The sequence below is a fragment of the Haemorhous mexicanus genome, chromosome 34 (assembly GCF_027477595.1).
Source record: "Haemorhous mexicanus isolate bHaeMex1 chromosome 34, bHaeMex1.pri, whole genome shotgun sequence".
Taxonomy (NCBI): Eukaryota; Metazoa; Chordata; class Aves; order Passeriformes; family Fringillidae; genus Haemorhous; species Haemorhous mexicanus.
The window spans coordinates 1,795,035-1,807,558 of record NC_082374.1 but is presented as its reverse complement, the minus strand read 5'-3'; the positions used below and the strand labels follow the sequence as shown (position 1 = coordinate 1,807,558).

Below are 12,524 nucleotides of genomic sequence, written 5' to 3'. Positions count from 1 at the left end.
TATCGCATTGTACCCAACCCCCCGCGGCCGCTTTGTACAAGGTGGAATCGATACTTTATGTAGTTTTTATATGTTGTAATATTTCTTCAAATAAATCGCGCCTATAAGTTATAAACAATTTGAAACGTTTCTCTCCGCCGCGCTACGAGTAGGCCGCAAACCCCATGGCGGCGTTGCTTAGCAACCGCCTCCCGCCATGCCCCGCGCGGGGCGATTCCCTCCTCCGCCGGAAGTGACGTCAGCCGACCGGAAGTGGCCGGCGGCCTTTCCGGTGTGGCGGCGTGAGGGCGGCGGAGGCGATGCCGACCGGGGACTACGAGTGAGGGGGGGAGCGGGAACCGGAGACGGGAACCGGGGGCGGGAACGGGAACCGGGATCGGGGCGAGAACCGGGATCGGCATCGGGAACCAGGATTGGGGCCCGGATGGGGTTTTGAGGTGGATCGGGAGCGGCGGCGGCGGCATCGGGCCTGTGGCTGTGTGAGGGGACCGGGAGCGGGAACCGGGAACGGGAATCGGGGACGGGAACCGAGAACGGGACCGGGGATGGGAACCGGGATTGGGATCAGGAACCGGGCTCGGGAATAGGGATCCGGGAGCGGGGTCACGGCGGGCTCGGGGCCTGGCGGGGCCCGCTCGGGAGGTCCCGGTTGTGAGGCCTGGTCGGTCCCGGTCGGGGTCCCGGGGGGCTTCGGGCGGGGCCGTGGCCGTGAGGGGAAGAGGGCGCGGGGGGACAGAGGGACGGGAGGGGACAGAGGGACAGGAGGGGACAGAGGGTGGCACCGGGAAGGGACAGGAGGGGACAGGGGCACCTGGGGGTGGCACCGGGAAGGGACAGGGGCACCTGAGGCCATTGTGTCCCCACAGCTCCAAGCCCAGCTGGGCTGACCAGGTGGAGGAGGAAGGAGGAGAGGATGGTGAGTGACACTGGGACACCTGGGACACCTGGCGGGGTGGCACCTGTGGGACCTGTCCCACCTGGGACACCTGGTGGGAGTGACACCTGTCACACCTGTAACACCTGTCATTGGTGGCACCTGTCCCACCTGTGGTACCTGTCCTTGGTGGCACCTGTGTCCTTGGGGACAGAGAGCTGCTCCACCTGGGTGACTTGCCCAGGTGAGGCTCTACCTGAGCCCAGGTGAGGGTCCCTGAGCCCAGGTGAGGCTCTACCTGAGCCCAGGTGAGGGTCCCTGAGCCCAGGTGAGGCTGTACCTGAGCCCAGGTGAGGCTGTACCTGTGCCCAGGTGACCCAGGTGAGGGTCCCTGAGCCCAGGTGAGGGTCCCTGAGCCCAGGTGAGCCCAGGTGAGGCTGTACCTGAGCCCAGGTGTCCCCAGACAAGGTGATCACCAGCGAGCTGCTGAAGGACCTGCCCCTGCCCGGGGTCCTGGGCGGCCCCTCCAGCGCCGAGGCCGAGCTGCTCAAGGGAGGTGAGATGGCACACCTGGGGGCACACCTGGACACACACCTGGGGACAGCTGGGGGAGGAGGGACACACCTGGGGACAGCTGGGACACACCTGGGGACAGCTGGGGACAGCTGGGACACACCTGGGGACACAGCTGGGGACACCTAGGGGAGGAGGGACACACCTGGGGACAGCTGTTACACACCTGGGGACTCCTGGGGGAGGAGGGACACACCTGGGCACAGCTGGGACACACCTGGGGGACACCAGGGACACATGTGGGGGCACTTGGGACACACCTGTGCTCACCTGTCCCCAGGTCCCCTCCCCTCCCCCAAGGAGGTCGTCAATGGCAACATCAAAACCATCACCGAGTACCGCGAGGAGGAGGACGGCCGCAAGGTCAAGGTGGGCACGGGGGGCACAGGTGGGCACAGGTGGGCACGGGGGGAGCCTTGGAGCCCTGCAGGTGACACCTGAGCCCCAAATTTGGCACCTGAACCCCAAATTTGGCACCTCTGGACCCCAAATTCATCACCTGAGCCCCAAATTTGGCACCTCTGGACCCCAAATTCGGCACCTGAGCCCCAAATTTGGCACCTCTGGACCCCAAATTTGGCACCTGAACCCCAAATTTCACTATTAAGGGCTCAGGTGCTCCAGGTAACCCCAAATTTGGCACCTGAGCCCCAAATTTCGCTATTAAGAGGCTCAGGTGCTCCAGGTAACCCCAAATTCGGCACCTGAGCCCCAAATTCGGCACCTGAGCCCCAAATTTGGCACCTGAGCCCCAAATTTGGCACCTCTGGACCCCAAATTCGGCACCTGAGCCCCAAATTTGGCACCTCTGGACCCCAAATTTGGCACCTGAACCCCAAATTTCACTATTAAGGGCTCAGGTGCTCCAGGTAACCCCAAATTTGGCACCTGAGCCCCAAATTTGGCACCTCTGGACACCAAATTCAGCACCTGAGCCCCAGAATTGGCACCTGAGCCCCAAATTTGGCACCTCTGGACACCAAATTTGGCACCTGAGCCCCAAATTTCGCTATTAAGGGGCTCAGGTGCTCCAGGTAACCCCAAATTTGGCACCTGAGCCCCAAAATTGGCACCTGAGCCCCAAATTTGGCACCTCTGGACCCCAAATTTGGCACCTCTGGACCCCAAATTCGGCACCTGAACCCCAAATTTGACACCTGAGCCCCAAATTTGGCTTTTTAGCAATTCAGGTGCTCCAGGAATTCCCAAATTTGGGGTTTTTGGGGCTGAGGTGCTCCAGGAATTCCCAAATTTGGGGTTTTTGGGGTTCAGGTGCTCCAAGAATTCCCAAATTTGGGGTTTTTGGGGCTGAGGTGATCCAGGAATTCCCAAATTTGGGGTTTTTGGGGTTCAGGTGCTCCAAGAATGCCCAAATTTGGGGTTTTTGGGGCTGAGGTGATCCAGGAATTCCCAAATTTGGGGTTTTTGGGGTTCAGGTGCTCCAAGAATTCCCAAATTTGGGGTTTTTGGGGCTGAGGTGATCCAGGAATTCCCAAATTTGGGGTTTTTGGGGTTCAGGTGCTCCAAGAATGCCCAAATTTGGGGTTTTTGGGGCTGAGGTGCTCCAGGAATTCCCAAATTTGGGGTTTTTGGGGTTCAGGTGCTCCAAGAATGCCCAAATTTGGGGTTTTTGGGGCTGAGGTGATCCAGGAATTCCCAAATTTGGGGTTTTTGGGGTTCAGGTGCTCCAAGAATTCCCAAATTTGGGGTTTTTGGGGCTGAGGTGATCCAGGAATTCCCAAATTTGGGGTTTTTGGGGTTCAGGTGCTCCAAGAATGCCCAAATTTGGGGTTTTTGGGGCTGAGGTGCTCCAGGAATTCCCAAATTTGGGGTTTTTGGGGTTCAGGTGCTCCAAGAATTCCCAAATTTGGGGTTTTTGGGGCTGAGGTGATCCAGGAATTCCCAAATTTGGGGTTTTTGGGGTTCAGGTGCTCCAGGAATTCCCAAATTTGGGGTTTTTGGGGCTCAGGTGTTCCAGGAATTCCCAAATTTGGGGTTTTTGGGGTTCAGGTGCTCCAGGAATTCCCAAATTTGGGGTTTTTGGGGCTCAGGTGTTCCAGGAATTCCCAAATTTGGGGTTTTTGGGGTTCAGGTGCTCCAAGAATGCCCAAATTTGGGGTTTTTGGGGCTGAGGTGATCCAGGAATTCCCAAATTTGGGGTTTTTGGGGTTCAGGTGCTCCAAGAATGCCCAAATTTGGGGTTTTTGGGGCTGAGGTGCTCCAGGAATTCCCAAATTTGGGGTTTTTGGGGTTCAGGTGCTCCAAGAATTCCCAAATTTGGGGTTTTTGGGGCTGAGGTGATCCAGGAATTCCCAAATTTGGGGTTTTTGGGGTTCAGGTGCTCCAGGAATTCCCAAATTTGGGGTTTTTGGGGCTCAGGTGTTCCAGGAATTCCCAAATTTGGGGTTTTTGGGGTTCAGGTGCTCCAGGAATTCCCATATTTGGGGTTTTTGGGGTTCAGGTGTCCAGGAATTCCCAAATTTGGGGTTTTTGGGGTTCAGGTGTTCCCAAATTTGGGGTTTTTGGGGCTCAGGTGTTCCAGGAATTCCCAAATTTGGGGTTTTTGGGGTTCAGGAATTCCCAAATTTGGGGTTTTTGGGGTTCAGGAATTCCCAAATTTGGGGTTTTGGGGCTGAGGTGTTCCCAAATTTGGGGTTTTTGGGGTTTTTTGGGGTTTCCAGCCCCATTCCCACGTTTTTCCTGTCCCAGATCATCCGGACGTTCCGGATCGAGACCCGCAAAGCCTCCAAGGCCGTGGCCCGGCGCAAGGTGGGGAAAAACGGGGTGGAAAATGGGGAAAATGGGAAAAATGGGATTGGGAAATGGGGGAAATGGGATTGGGAATGGGGAAATGGGATTGGGAATGGGGAAATGGGATTGGGAATGGGGGAAATGGGATTGGGAATGGGGAAATGGGATTGGGAATGGGGGAAATGGGATTGGGAATGGGGAAAATGGGGGAAAATGGGATTGGGAATGGGGGAAATGGGATTTGGAATGGGGAAATGGGGCAAAATGAGATTGGGAATGGGGAAATGGGGAAATGGGATTGGGAAATGGGGAAAATGGGATTGGGAAATGGGGAAAATGGGGAAAAATGGGATTGGGAATGGGGAAATGGGGAAAATGGGATTGGGAAATGGGGAAAATGGGATTGGGAATGGGGGAAATGGGATTGGGAATGGGGGAAATGGGATTGGGAAATGGGGAAAATGGGAAAAATAAGATTGGGAATGGGGAAATGGGGCAAAATGGGATTGGGAATGGGGAAATGGGGAAAAATGGGATTGGGCATGGGAAAAATGGGATTGGGAATGGGGAAAATGGGGAAAATGGGATTGGGGATGGGGAAAATGGGGAAAATGGGATTGGGAATGGGGGAAATGGGATTGGGAATGGGGAAATGGGGAAAATGGGATTGGGAATGGGGAAAAATGGGATTGGGAATGGGGAAAAATGGGATTGGGGATGGGAAAATGGGGAAAATGGGATTGGGAATGGGGAAATGGGATTGGGAATGGGGGAAATGGGATTGGGAATGGGGAAATGGGGAAAATGGGATTGGGAAATGGGGAAAATGGGATTGGAAATGGGGAAAAATGGGATTAAAATGGGATTGGGGATGGGAAAAATGGGATTTACCTGGGAATTTAATTGGGATTTACCTGGGGATGGAGAATTTGGTTTTACCTGGGATTGGGAAAACTGGGATTCACCTGGGGATGGGAAACGGGATTTGGGCGTTGCCATGGGAACGGGGCTGCGATCCCGAATTTCCCGGGATTTTCAGGCTCCTTTTCCCGTTTTTTCCCCCCAGAACTGGAAGAAATTTGGGAATTCCGAGTTCGACGCGCCCGGGCCCAACGTGGCCACGACGACCGTGAGCGACGACGTCTTCATGACCTTCATCACCAGCAAGGAGGTAGGCACAGGTGTGCCCAGGTGTGCCCCCAGGTGTGCCCAGGTATCCCCAGGTGTGCCCAAGTGAGCCCCAGGTGTGCCCAAGTGAGCCCCAGGTGTGCCCCCAGGTGTGCCCAAGTGAGCCCCCAGGTGTGCCCAGGTGTGCCCCAGGCGTGCCCAGGTATCCCCAGGTGTGCCCAGATATCCCCAGGTGTGCTCAGGAGTGTCTCAGGTGTGCCCTAGTGAGCCCCAGGTGTGCTCAGGAGTGTCCCAGGTGTGCCCCAGGCGTGCCCAGGTATCCCCAGGTGTGCCCAGATATCCCCAGGTGTGCCCTAGTGAGCCCCAGTTGTGCCCTAGTGAGCCCCAGGTGTGCCCCCAGGTGTGCTCAGGAGTGTCCCCAGGTGTGCCCTCAGGTGTGCCCCAGGTGTGCTCAGGAGTGTCTCAGGTGTGCCCAAGGTGTGGCCCCAGGAGTGTCCCAGGTGTGCCCAAGTGAGCCCCAGGTGTGCCCAGGTATCCCCAGGTGTGCCCAAGTGAGCCCCAGGTATCCCCAGGTGTGCCCAAGGTGTGGCCCCAGGAGTGTCCCAGGTGTGCCCAAGTGAGCCCCAGGAGTAGCCCAGCTGTGCTCAGGAGTGGCCCCAGCTGTGCCCAGGTGTGCTCAGGTGTGTCCCTGTCCTACAGGACCTGAACTGCCAGGAGAGGAGGACCCCATGAACATCTCTAGGTGTGCCCCATGCCCACGTGTGTCCCTAGGTGGTTATCAGGGAGGTCCAGGTGTGTCCTTAGGTGTCCCCAGGTGTGCCCAGGTGTGCCCAGGTGTGCTCAGGTGTGTCCCCTTGCAGGACCTGAACTGCCAGGAGGAGGAGGACCCCATGAACATCTCTAGGTGTGCCCCATGCCCACGTGTGTCCCTAGGTTGTTATCAGGGAGGACCAGGGTTGTCCCCAGGTGTGCCCAGGTGTGCTCAGGTGTGTCCCTGTCCTGCAGGACCTGAACTGCCAGGAGGAGGAGGACCCCATGAACATCTCTAGGTGTGCCCCATGCCCACGTGTGTCCCTAGGTTGTTATCAGGGAGGACCTTAGCTGTCCCCAGGTGTGCCCAGGTGTCCCCAGGTGTGCCCAGGTGTGCTCAGGTGTGTCCCTGTCCCGCAGGACCTGAACTGCCAGGAGGAGGAGAACCCCATGAACATCTCTAGGTGTGCCCCATGCCCACGTGTGTCCCTAGGTGGTTATCAGGGAGGTCCAGGTGTGTCCTTAGCTGTCCCCAGGTGTGCCCAGGTGTGCCCAGGTGTGCTCAGGTGTGTCCCCCTGCAGGACCTGAACTGCCAGGAGGAGGAGGACCCCATGAACATCTCTAGGTGTGCCCCATGCCCACGTGTGTCCCTAGGTTGTTATCAGGGAGGTCCAGGGTTGTCCTTAGCTGTCCCCAGGTGTGCCCAGCTGTGCCCAGCTGTGCCCAGGTGTGCCCAGGTGTGCCCAGGTGTGCTCAGGTGTGTCCCCTTGCAGGACCTGAACTGCCAGGAGGAGGAGGACCCCATGAACAAGCTCAAGGGCCAGAAGATCGTCTCCTGCCGCATCTGCAAGGGCGACCACTGGACCACGCGCTGCCCCTACAAGGACACGCTGGGGCCCATGCAGAAGGAGCTGGCCGAGCAGCTGGGGCTGTCCACGGGCGAGAAGGAGAAGCTGCCCGGAGGTGGGACCCCAAATCCCAAATTCCCAAATCCCAAATCCTGCTTTTTTTGGGAATTTTGGGAATTTTTCCCCATTTTTGGTACGGTTACGTAGCCCCAAGGTCACCATGGTGGCCCCGTGCAGAAGGTTCTGCTGGGGTTGTCCATGGTGGAGAAGGAGAAGCTGCCTGGAGGTGGGACCCCAAACCCACCTCCCAAACCCCAAATCCCAAATCCTGCTTTTTGGGGGGAATTTTGGGAATTTTTTCCCGTTTTTTTATGGTTTTGTGGCCCCAAGGTCAACCATGGTGGCCCCGAGCAGAAGGTTCTGCTGGGGCTGTCCACAGGTGAGAAGGAGAAGCTGCCCCGAGGTGGGACCCCAAACCCACCTCCCAAACCCCAAATCCCAAATTCCCAAACCCCAAATCCTGCTTTTTTTGGGGAATTTTGGGAATTTTTCCCCATTTTTGGTACGGTTAGGTAGCCCCAGAGTCGACCATGGTGGCCCCGTGCAGAAGGTTCTGCTGGGGTTGTCCATGGTGGAGAAGGAGAAGCTGCCCGGAGGTGGGACCCCAGATCCCATATTCCCAAACCCCAAATCCTGCTTTTTTTGGGAATTTTGGGAATTTTTCCCATTTTTGGTACGGTTACGTAGCCCCAAAGTCGACCATGGTGGCCCCGTGCAGAAGGTTCTGCTGGGGTTGTCCATGGTGGAGAAGGAGAAGCTGCCCGGAGGTGGGACCCCAGATCCCATATTCCCAAACCCCAAATCCTGCTTTTTTTGGGAATTTTGGGAATTTTTCCCATTTTTGGTACAGTTACGTAGCCCCAAGGTCAACCATGGTGGCCCCGTGCAGAAGGTTCTGCTGGGGTTGTCCATGGTGGAGAAGGAGAAGCTGCCTGGAGGTGGGACCCCAAATCCCATATTCCCACCTCCCAAACCCCAAATCCCAAATCCTGCTTTTTTTGGGGGAATTTTGGGAATTTTCCCCATTTTTCCCATTTTTGTATGATTACGTGGTGGCCCCGTGCAGAAGGTTCTGCTGGGGCTGTCCACAGGTGAGAAGGAGAAGCTGCCCTGAGGTGGGACCCCAAAACCACCTCCCAAACCCCAAATCCCATATTCCCACATCCCAAATCCTGCTTTTTTGGGGGAATTTTGGGGATTTTTCCCCGTTTTTTTATGGTTTTGTGGCCCAAAGGTCACCCATGGTGGCCCCAAGGTCACCGTGGTGGCCCCGAGCAGAAGGAGCATATGGGGCTGTTCCTCACCTGTCTCACCTGTCCCTTACCTGTCTCCACCTGTTCTTCCCCCCTCTCACCTGTCCCTCCTGCCTTTACCTGTCCCCACCTGTCTCACCTGTCCCTCCTGCCTTTACCTGTCCTCACCTGTCCTCCGTCTCACCCTTCCCCACCTGTCCCTTTACCTGTCCCCACCTGTCGCTCACCTGTCTCACCTGTCCCTCCTGCCTTTACCTGTCCCTTTACCTGTCCCATTACCTGTCCCTTTACCTGTCCCTTTACCTGTCTCTCCTGTCCCTTTACCTGTCCCATTACCTGTCCCTTTACCTGTCTCTCCTGTCCCTTTACCTGTCCTTTTACCTGTCTCTCCTGTCCCATTACCTGTCCCTTTACCTGTCCCCACCTGTCCCATTACCTGTCCCTTTACCTGTCCCTTTACCTGTCTCTCCTGTCCCTTTACCTGTCCCTTTACCTGTCCCATTACCTGTCCCATTACCTGTCCCTTTACCTGTCCCTTTACCTGTCCCATTACCTGTCCCTTTACCTGTCCCTTTACCTGTCCCATTACCTGTCCCATTACCTGTCCCATTACCTGTCCCTTTACCTGTCTCTCCTGTCCCTTTACCTGTCCCATTACCTGTCCCTTTACCTGTCTCTCCTGTCCCTTTACCTGTCCCATTACCTGTCCCTTTACCTGTCTCTCCTGTCCCTTTACCTGTCCTTTTACCTGTCTCTCCTGTCCCTTTACCTGTCCCATTACCTGTCCCTTTACCTGTCCCCACCTGTCCCATTACCTGTCCCTTTACCTGTCCCATTACCTGTCCCTTTACCTGTCTCTCCTGTCCCTTTACCTGTCCCTTTACCTGTCCCTTTACCTGTCCCATTACCTGTCCCTTTACCTGTCCCTTTACCTGTCCCTTTACCTGTCTCTCCTGTCCCTTTACCTGTCCCTTTACCTGTCCCTTTACCTGTCCCATTACCTGTCCCATTACCTGTCCCTTTACCTGTCCCATTACCTGTCCCATTACCTGTCCCATTACCTGTCCCTTTACCTGTCCCATTACCTGTCCCATTACCTGTCCCATTACCTGTCCCTTTACCTGTCTCTCCTGTCCCTTTACCTGTCCCATTACCTGTCTCTCCTGTCCCATTACCTGTCCCCACCTGTCCCATTACCTGTCCCTTTACCTGTCCCTTTACCTGTCCCATTACCTGTCCCTTTACCTGTCCCATTACCTGTCCCATTACCTGTCCCCACCTGTCCCATTACCTGTCCCTTTACCTGTCTCTCCTGTCCCTTTACCTGTCCCATTACCTGTCCCTTTACCTGTCTCTCCTGTCCCTTTACCTGTCCTTTTACCTGTCTCTCCTGTCCCATTACCTGTCCCTTTACCTGTCCCCACCTGTCCCATTACCTGTTCCTTTACCTGTCCCTTTACCTGTCTCTCCTGTCCCTTTACCTGTCCTTTTACCTGTCTCTCCTGTCCCATTACCTGTCCCTTTACCTGTCCCCACCTGTCCCTTTACCTGTCTCTCCTGTCCCTTTACCTGTCCCTTTACCTGTCCCCACCTGTCCCTTTACCTGTCCCTTTACCTGTCCCTTTACCTGTCCCATTACCTGTCCCTTTACCTGTCTCTCCTGTCCCTTTACCTGTCCCATTACCTGTCCCTTTACCTGTCTCTCCTGTCCCTTTACCTGTCCCATTACCTGTCCCTTTACCTGTCTCTCCTGTCCCTTTACCTGTCCTTTTACCTGTCTCTCCTGTCCCTTTACCTGTCCCTTTACCTGTCCCCACCTGTCCCATTACCTGTCCCTTTACCTGTCTCACCTGTTGCACCTGCAGAGCCGGAGCCGGTGGCAGCTCAGGTGAGCAAGACGGGCAAGTACGTCCCGCCCAGCCTGAGGGACGGCGCCAGCCGGCGCGGGGAGTCCATGCAGCCCAACCGCCGAGGTGAGCGCACCTGGGCACACCTGGGCACACCTGGGCACACCTGGGGAGGGCAACAGCGCACCTGGGCACACCTGGGCACACCTGGGGAGGGCAACAGCGCACCTGGGCACACCTGGGGAGGGTAACAGCGCACCTGGGCACACTTGGGCACACCTGGGGAGGGCAACAGCGCACCTGGGGGGCACCTGGGGAGGGTAAAAACACACCTGGGCACACCTGCGGAGGGCAACAGCGCACCTGGGCACATCTGGGGAGGGTAACAGCGCACCTGGGGGCACCTGGGGTGGGTAACAACGCACTTGGGACACACCTGGGAGCACTTGGGGGACAGAAAACCACACCTGGGACACACCTGGGGCACACCTGGGAATACCCAGGCGGCTTCTGGGGACACCTGGGACACACCTGGGGGGCTTTGGGGATACCTGGGGAGCTCTGGGGACACCTAGGACACACCTGCGGGGCTCCAGGGATACCTGGGACACACCTGGGGATACCTGGGACACACCTGGGGGGCTCCAGGGATACCTGGGACACACCTGGGGATACCTGGGGCACACCTGGGGATAGCTGGGACACACCTGGGGATACCCGGGCGGTTTTTGGGGCCACCTGAGGCCCCCTGGGGCGCGGCTGAGCCCACCTGAGGCGGCCCCGCCCTCACCTGCGCCGCGCCCAGCCGACGACAACGCCACCATCCGCGTCACCAACCTGTCGGAGGACACGCGCGAGACCGACCTGCAGGAGCTCTTCCGCCCCTTCGGCTCCATCTCCCGCATCTACCTGGCCAAGGACAAGACCACGGGCCAGTCCAAGGTCACCTGGGCGCCGGGGGCGGGGCCGGCCACGCCAGGTGCGGCGGGCGCTGAGCCAGGTGTGTCCCCCGCAGGGCTTCGCCTTCATCAGCTTCCACCGGCGCGAGGACGCGGCCAGGGCCATCGCGGGCGTGTCCGGCTTCGGCTACGACCACCTGATCCTCAACGTGGAGTGGGCCAAGTGAGTGGGGCACACCTGGGCACACCTGGGCACACACCTGGGCACACCTGAGGGGTACACGGTGTCACACCCACCTGATCCTCAACATGGAGTGGGCCAAGTGGGGCACACCTGGGCACACACCTGGGCACACCTGGGTGCACCTGGGCACACACCTGGGCACACCTGGGTACACCTGGGCACACCTGGGCACACCTGGGAACTCATCTGGGCACACCTGGGGGGTACATGGTGTCACACCCACCTGATCCTCAACGTGGAGTGGGCCAAGTGAGTGGGGCACACCTGGGGACACACCTGGGCACACCTGGGGACACACCTGGGCGCACCTGGGTGCACCTGGGCACACCTGGGTACACCTGGGCACACCTGGGATCTCATCTGGGGTGTACATGGTGTCACACCCACCTGATCCTCAACGTGGAGTGGGCCAAGTGAGTGGGGCACACCTGGGGACACACCTGGGCACACCTGGGGACACCTGGGCACTCATCTGGAAGGGTTACACTCACCTGGGCACACCTGGGCACACACCTGAGCATATCTGGGGCACACCTGGGAACACACCTGGGTACATCTGGGCACAGCTGGGAACTCACCTGAGCACACCTGGTGTACCTGGGCACACACCTGGGTACACCTGGGCACACACCTGGGCACACACCTGGGCACACCTGGGGGCCCCTGGGCACACACCTAGGCACACACCTGGGGACACACCTGGGCACACCTGGGGGTCCCTCTCACCTGGCCTGAGTCCCTCTTCCCTCCCCCCAGGCCCTCCACCAACTGAGCCGCTCCCGGCGGATCCCAGCGGATCCCGGTGGATCCCAGTTCATCCCAGTTTGGCCCCAGTGGATCCCAGTTCAATAAAGCTCCGGGTTCTGGCACCGCCCCCGTCCCAGGAATGTTTTGGGGGGAAAAAATGGGAATTTGGGGGTGGGAATTTGGGGTTTTTTGGGTGGAAAAGGGAATTTTGTAGAGGAAAAATGGGGATTTGGGGGCAAAAATGGGAAATTTTGGGTTGAAAATGGGAATTTGGGGATTTTGGGTGGGAAATTGGGAAATTTGAATGGGAAAATGGGAATTTTTGGGGAGGAAAATGAGAATTTGGGGTGGAAAATGGGAAGTTTGGGATGAGAATTTGGGGATTTTGGGGGGGAAAATGGGAATTTGGGGATTTTGGGTGGGAAATTGGGAAATTTGGGGGGAAAATGGGAATTTTTTGGGGAGGAAAGTGGGAATTTTGGATGGGAAATGGGATTTTTGGGGGTAGAAAAACGAGATTTGGGGTAGAAAAGTGAAATTTTTCCCGGA

General features: G+C 57.4%; 1 protein-coding gene across 1 annotated transcript; it reads left to right on the top strand.

The window, feature by feature from the left end:
* The first annotated feature begins 217 nt into the window (after positions 1 to 217).
* Positions 218 to 12,101, top strand: EIF3G (eukaryotic translation initiation factor 3 subunit G). Its single transcript, XM_059872223.1, has 11 exons — positions 218 to 319; positions 867 to 916; positions 1,338 to 1,430; positions 1,728 to 1,816; positions 4,157 to 4,216; positions 5,265 to 5,369; positions 6,851 to 7,040; positions 10,104 to 10,211; positions 10,891 to 11,027; positions 11,101 to 11,207; positions 11,985 to 12,101. The coding sequence occupies exons 1-11, from the start codon at positions 300 to 302 to the stop codon at positions 11,998 to 12,000; spliced, it is 975 nt and encodes a 324-aa protein (XP_059728206.1). The 5' UTR covers positions 218 to 299; the 3' UTR covers positions 12,001 to 12,101.
* The last annotated feature ends 423 nt before the right edge of the window (positions 12,102 to 12,524 follow it).

Excerpts from the sequence above, each read along its gene's own strand:
- EIF3G (XM_059872223.1), top strand. The coding sequence starts at position 300 with ATGCCGACCGGGGACTACGA. Across the intron at positions 1,817-4,156 it reads AGGACGGCCGCAAGGTCAAG|ATCATCCGGACGTTCCGGAT; the intron begins GTGGGCACGGGG and ends TTCCTGTCCCAG. Across the intron at positions 7,041-10,103 it reads GAAGGAGAAGCTGCCCGGAG|AGCCGGAGCCGGTGGCAGCT; the intron begins GTGGGACCCCAA and ends TTGCACCTGCAG.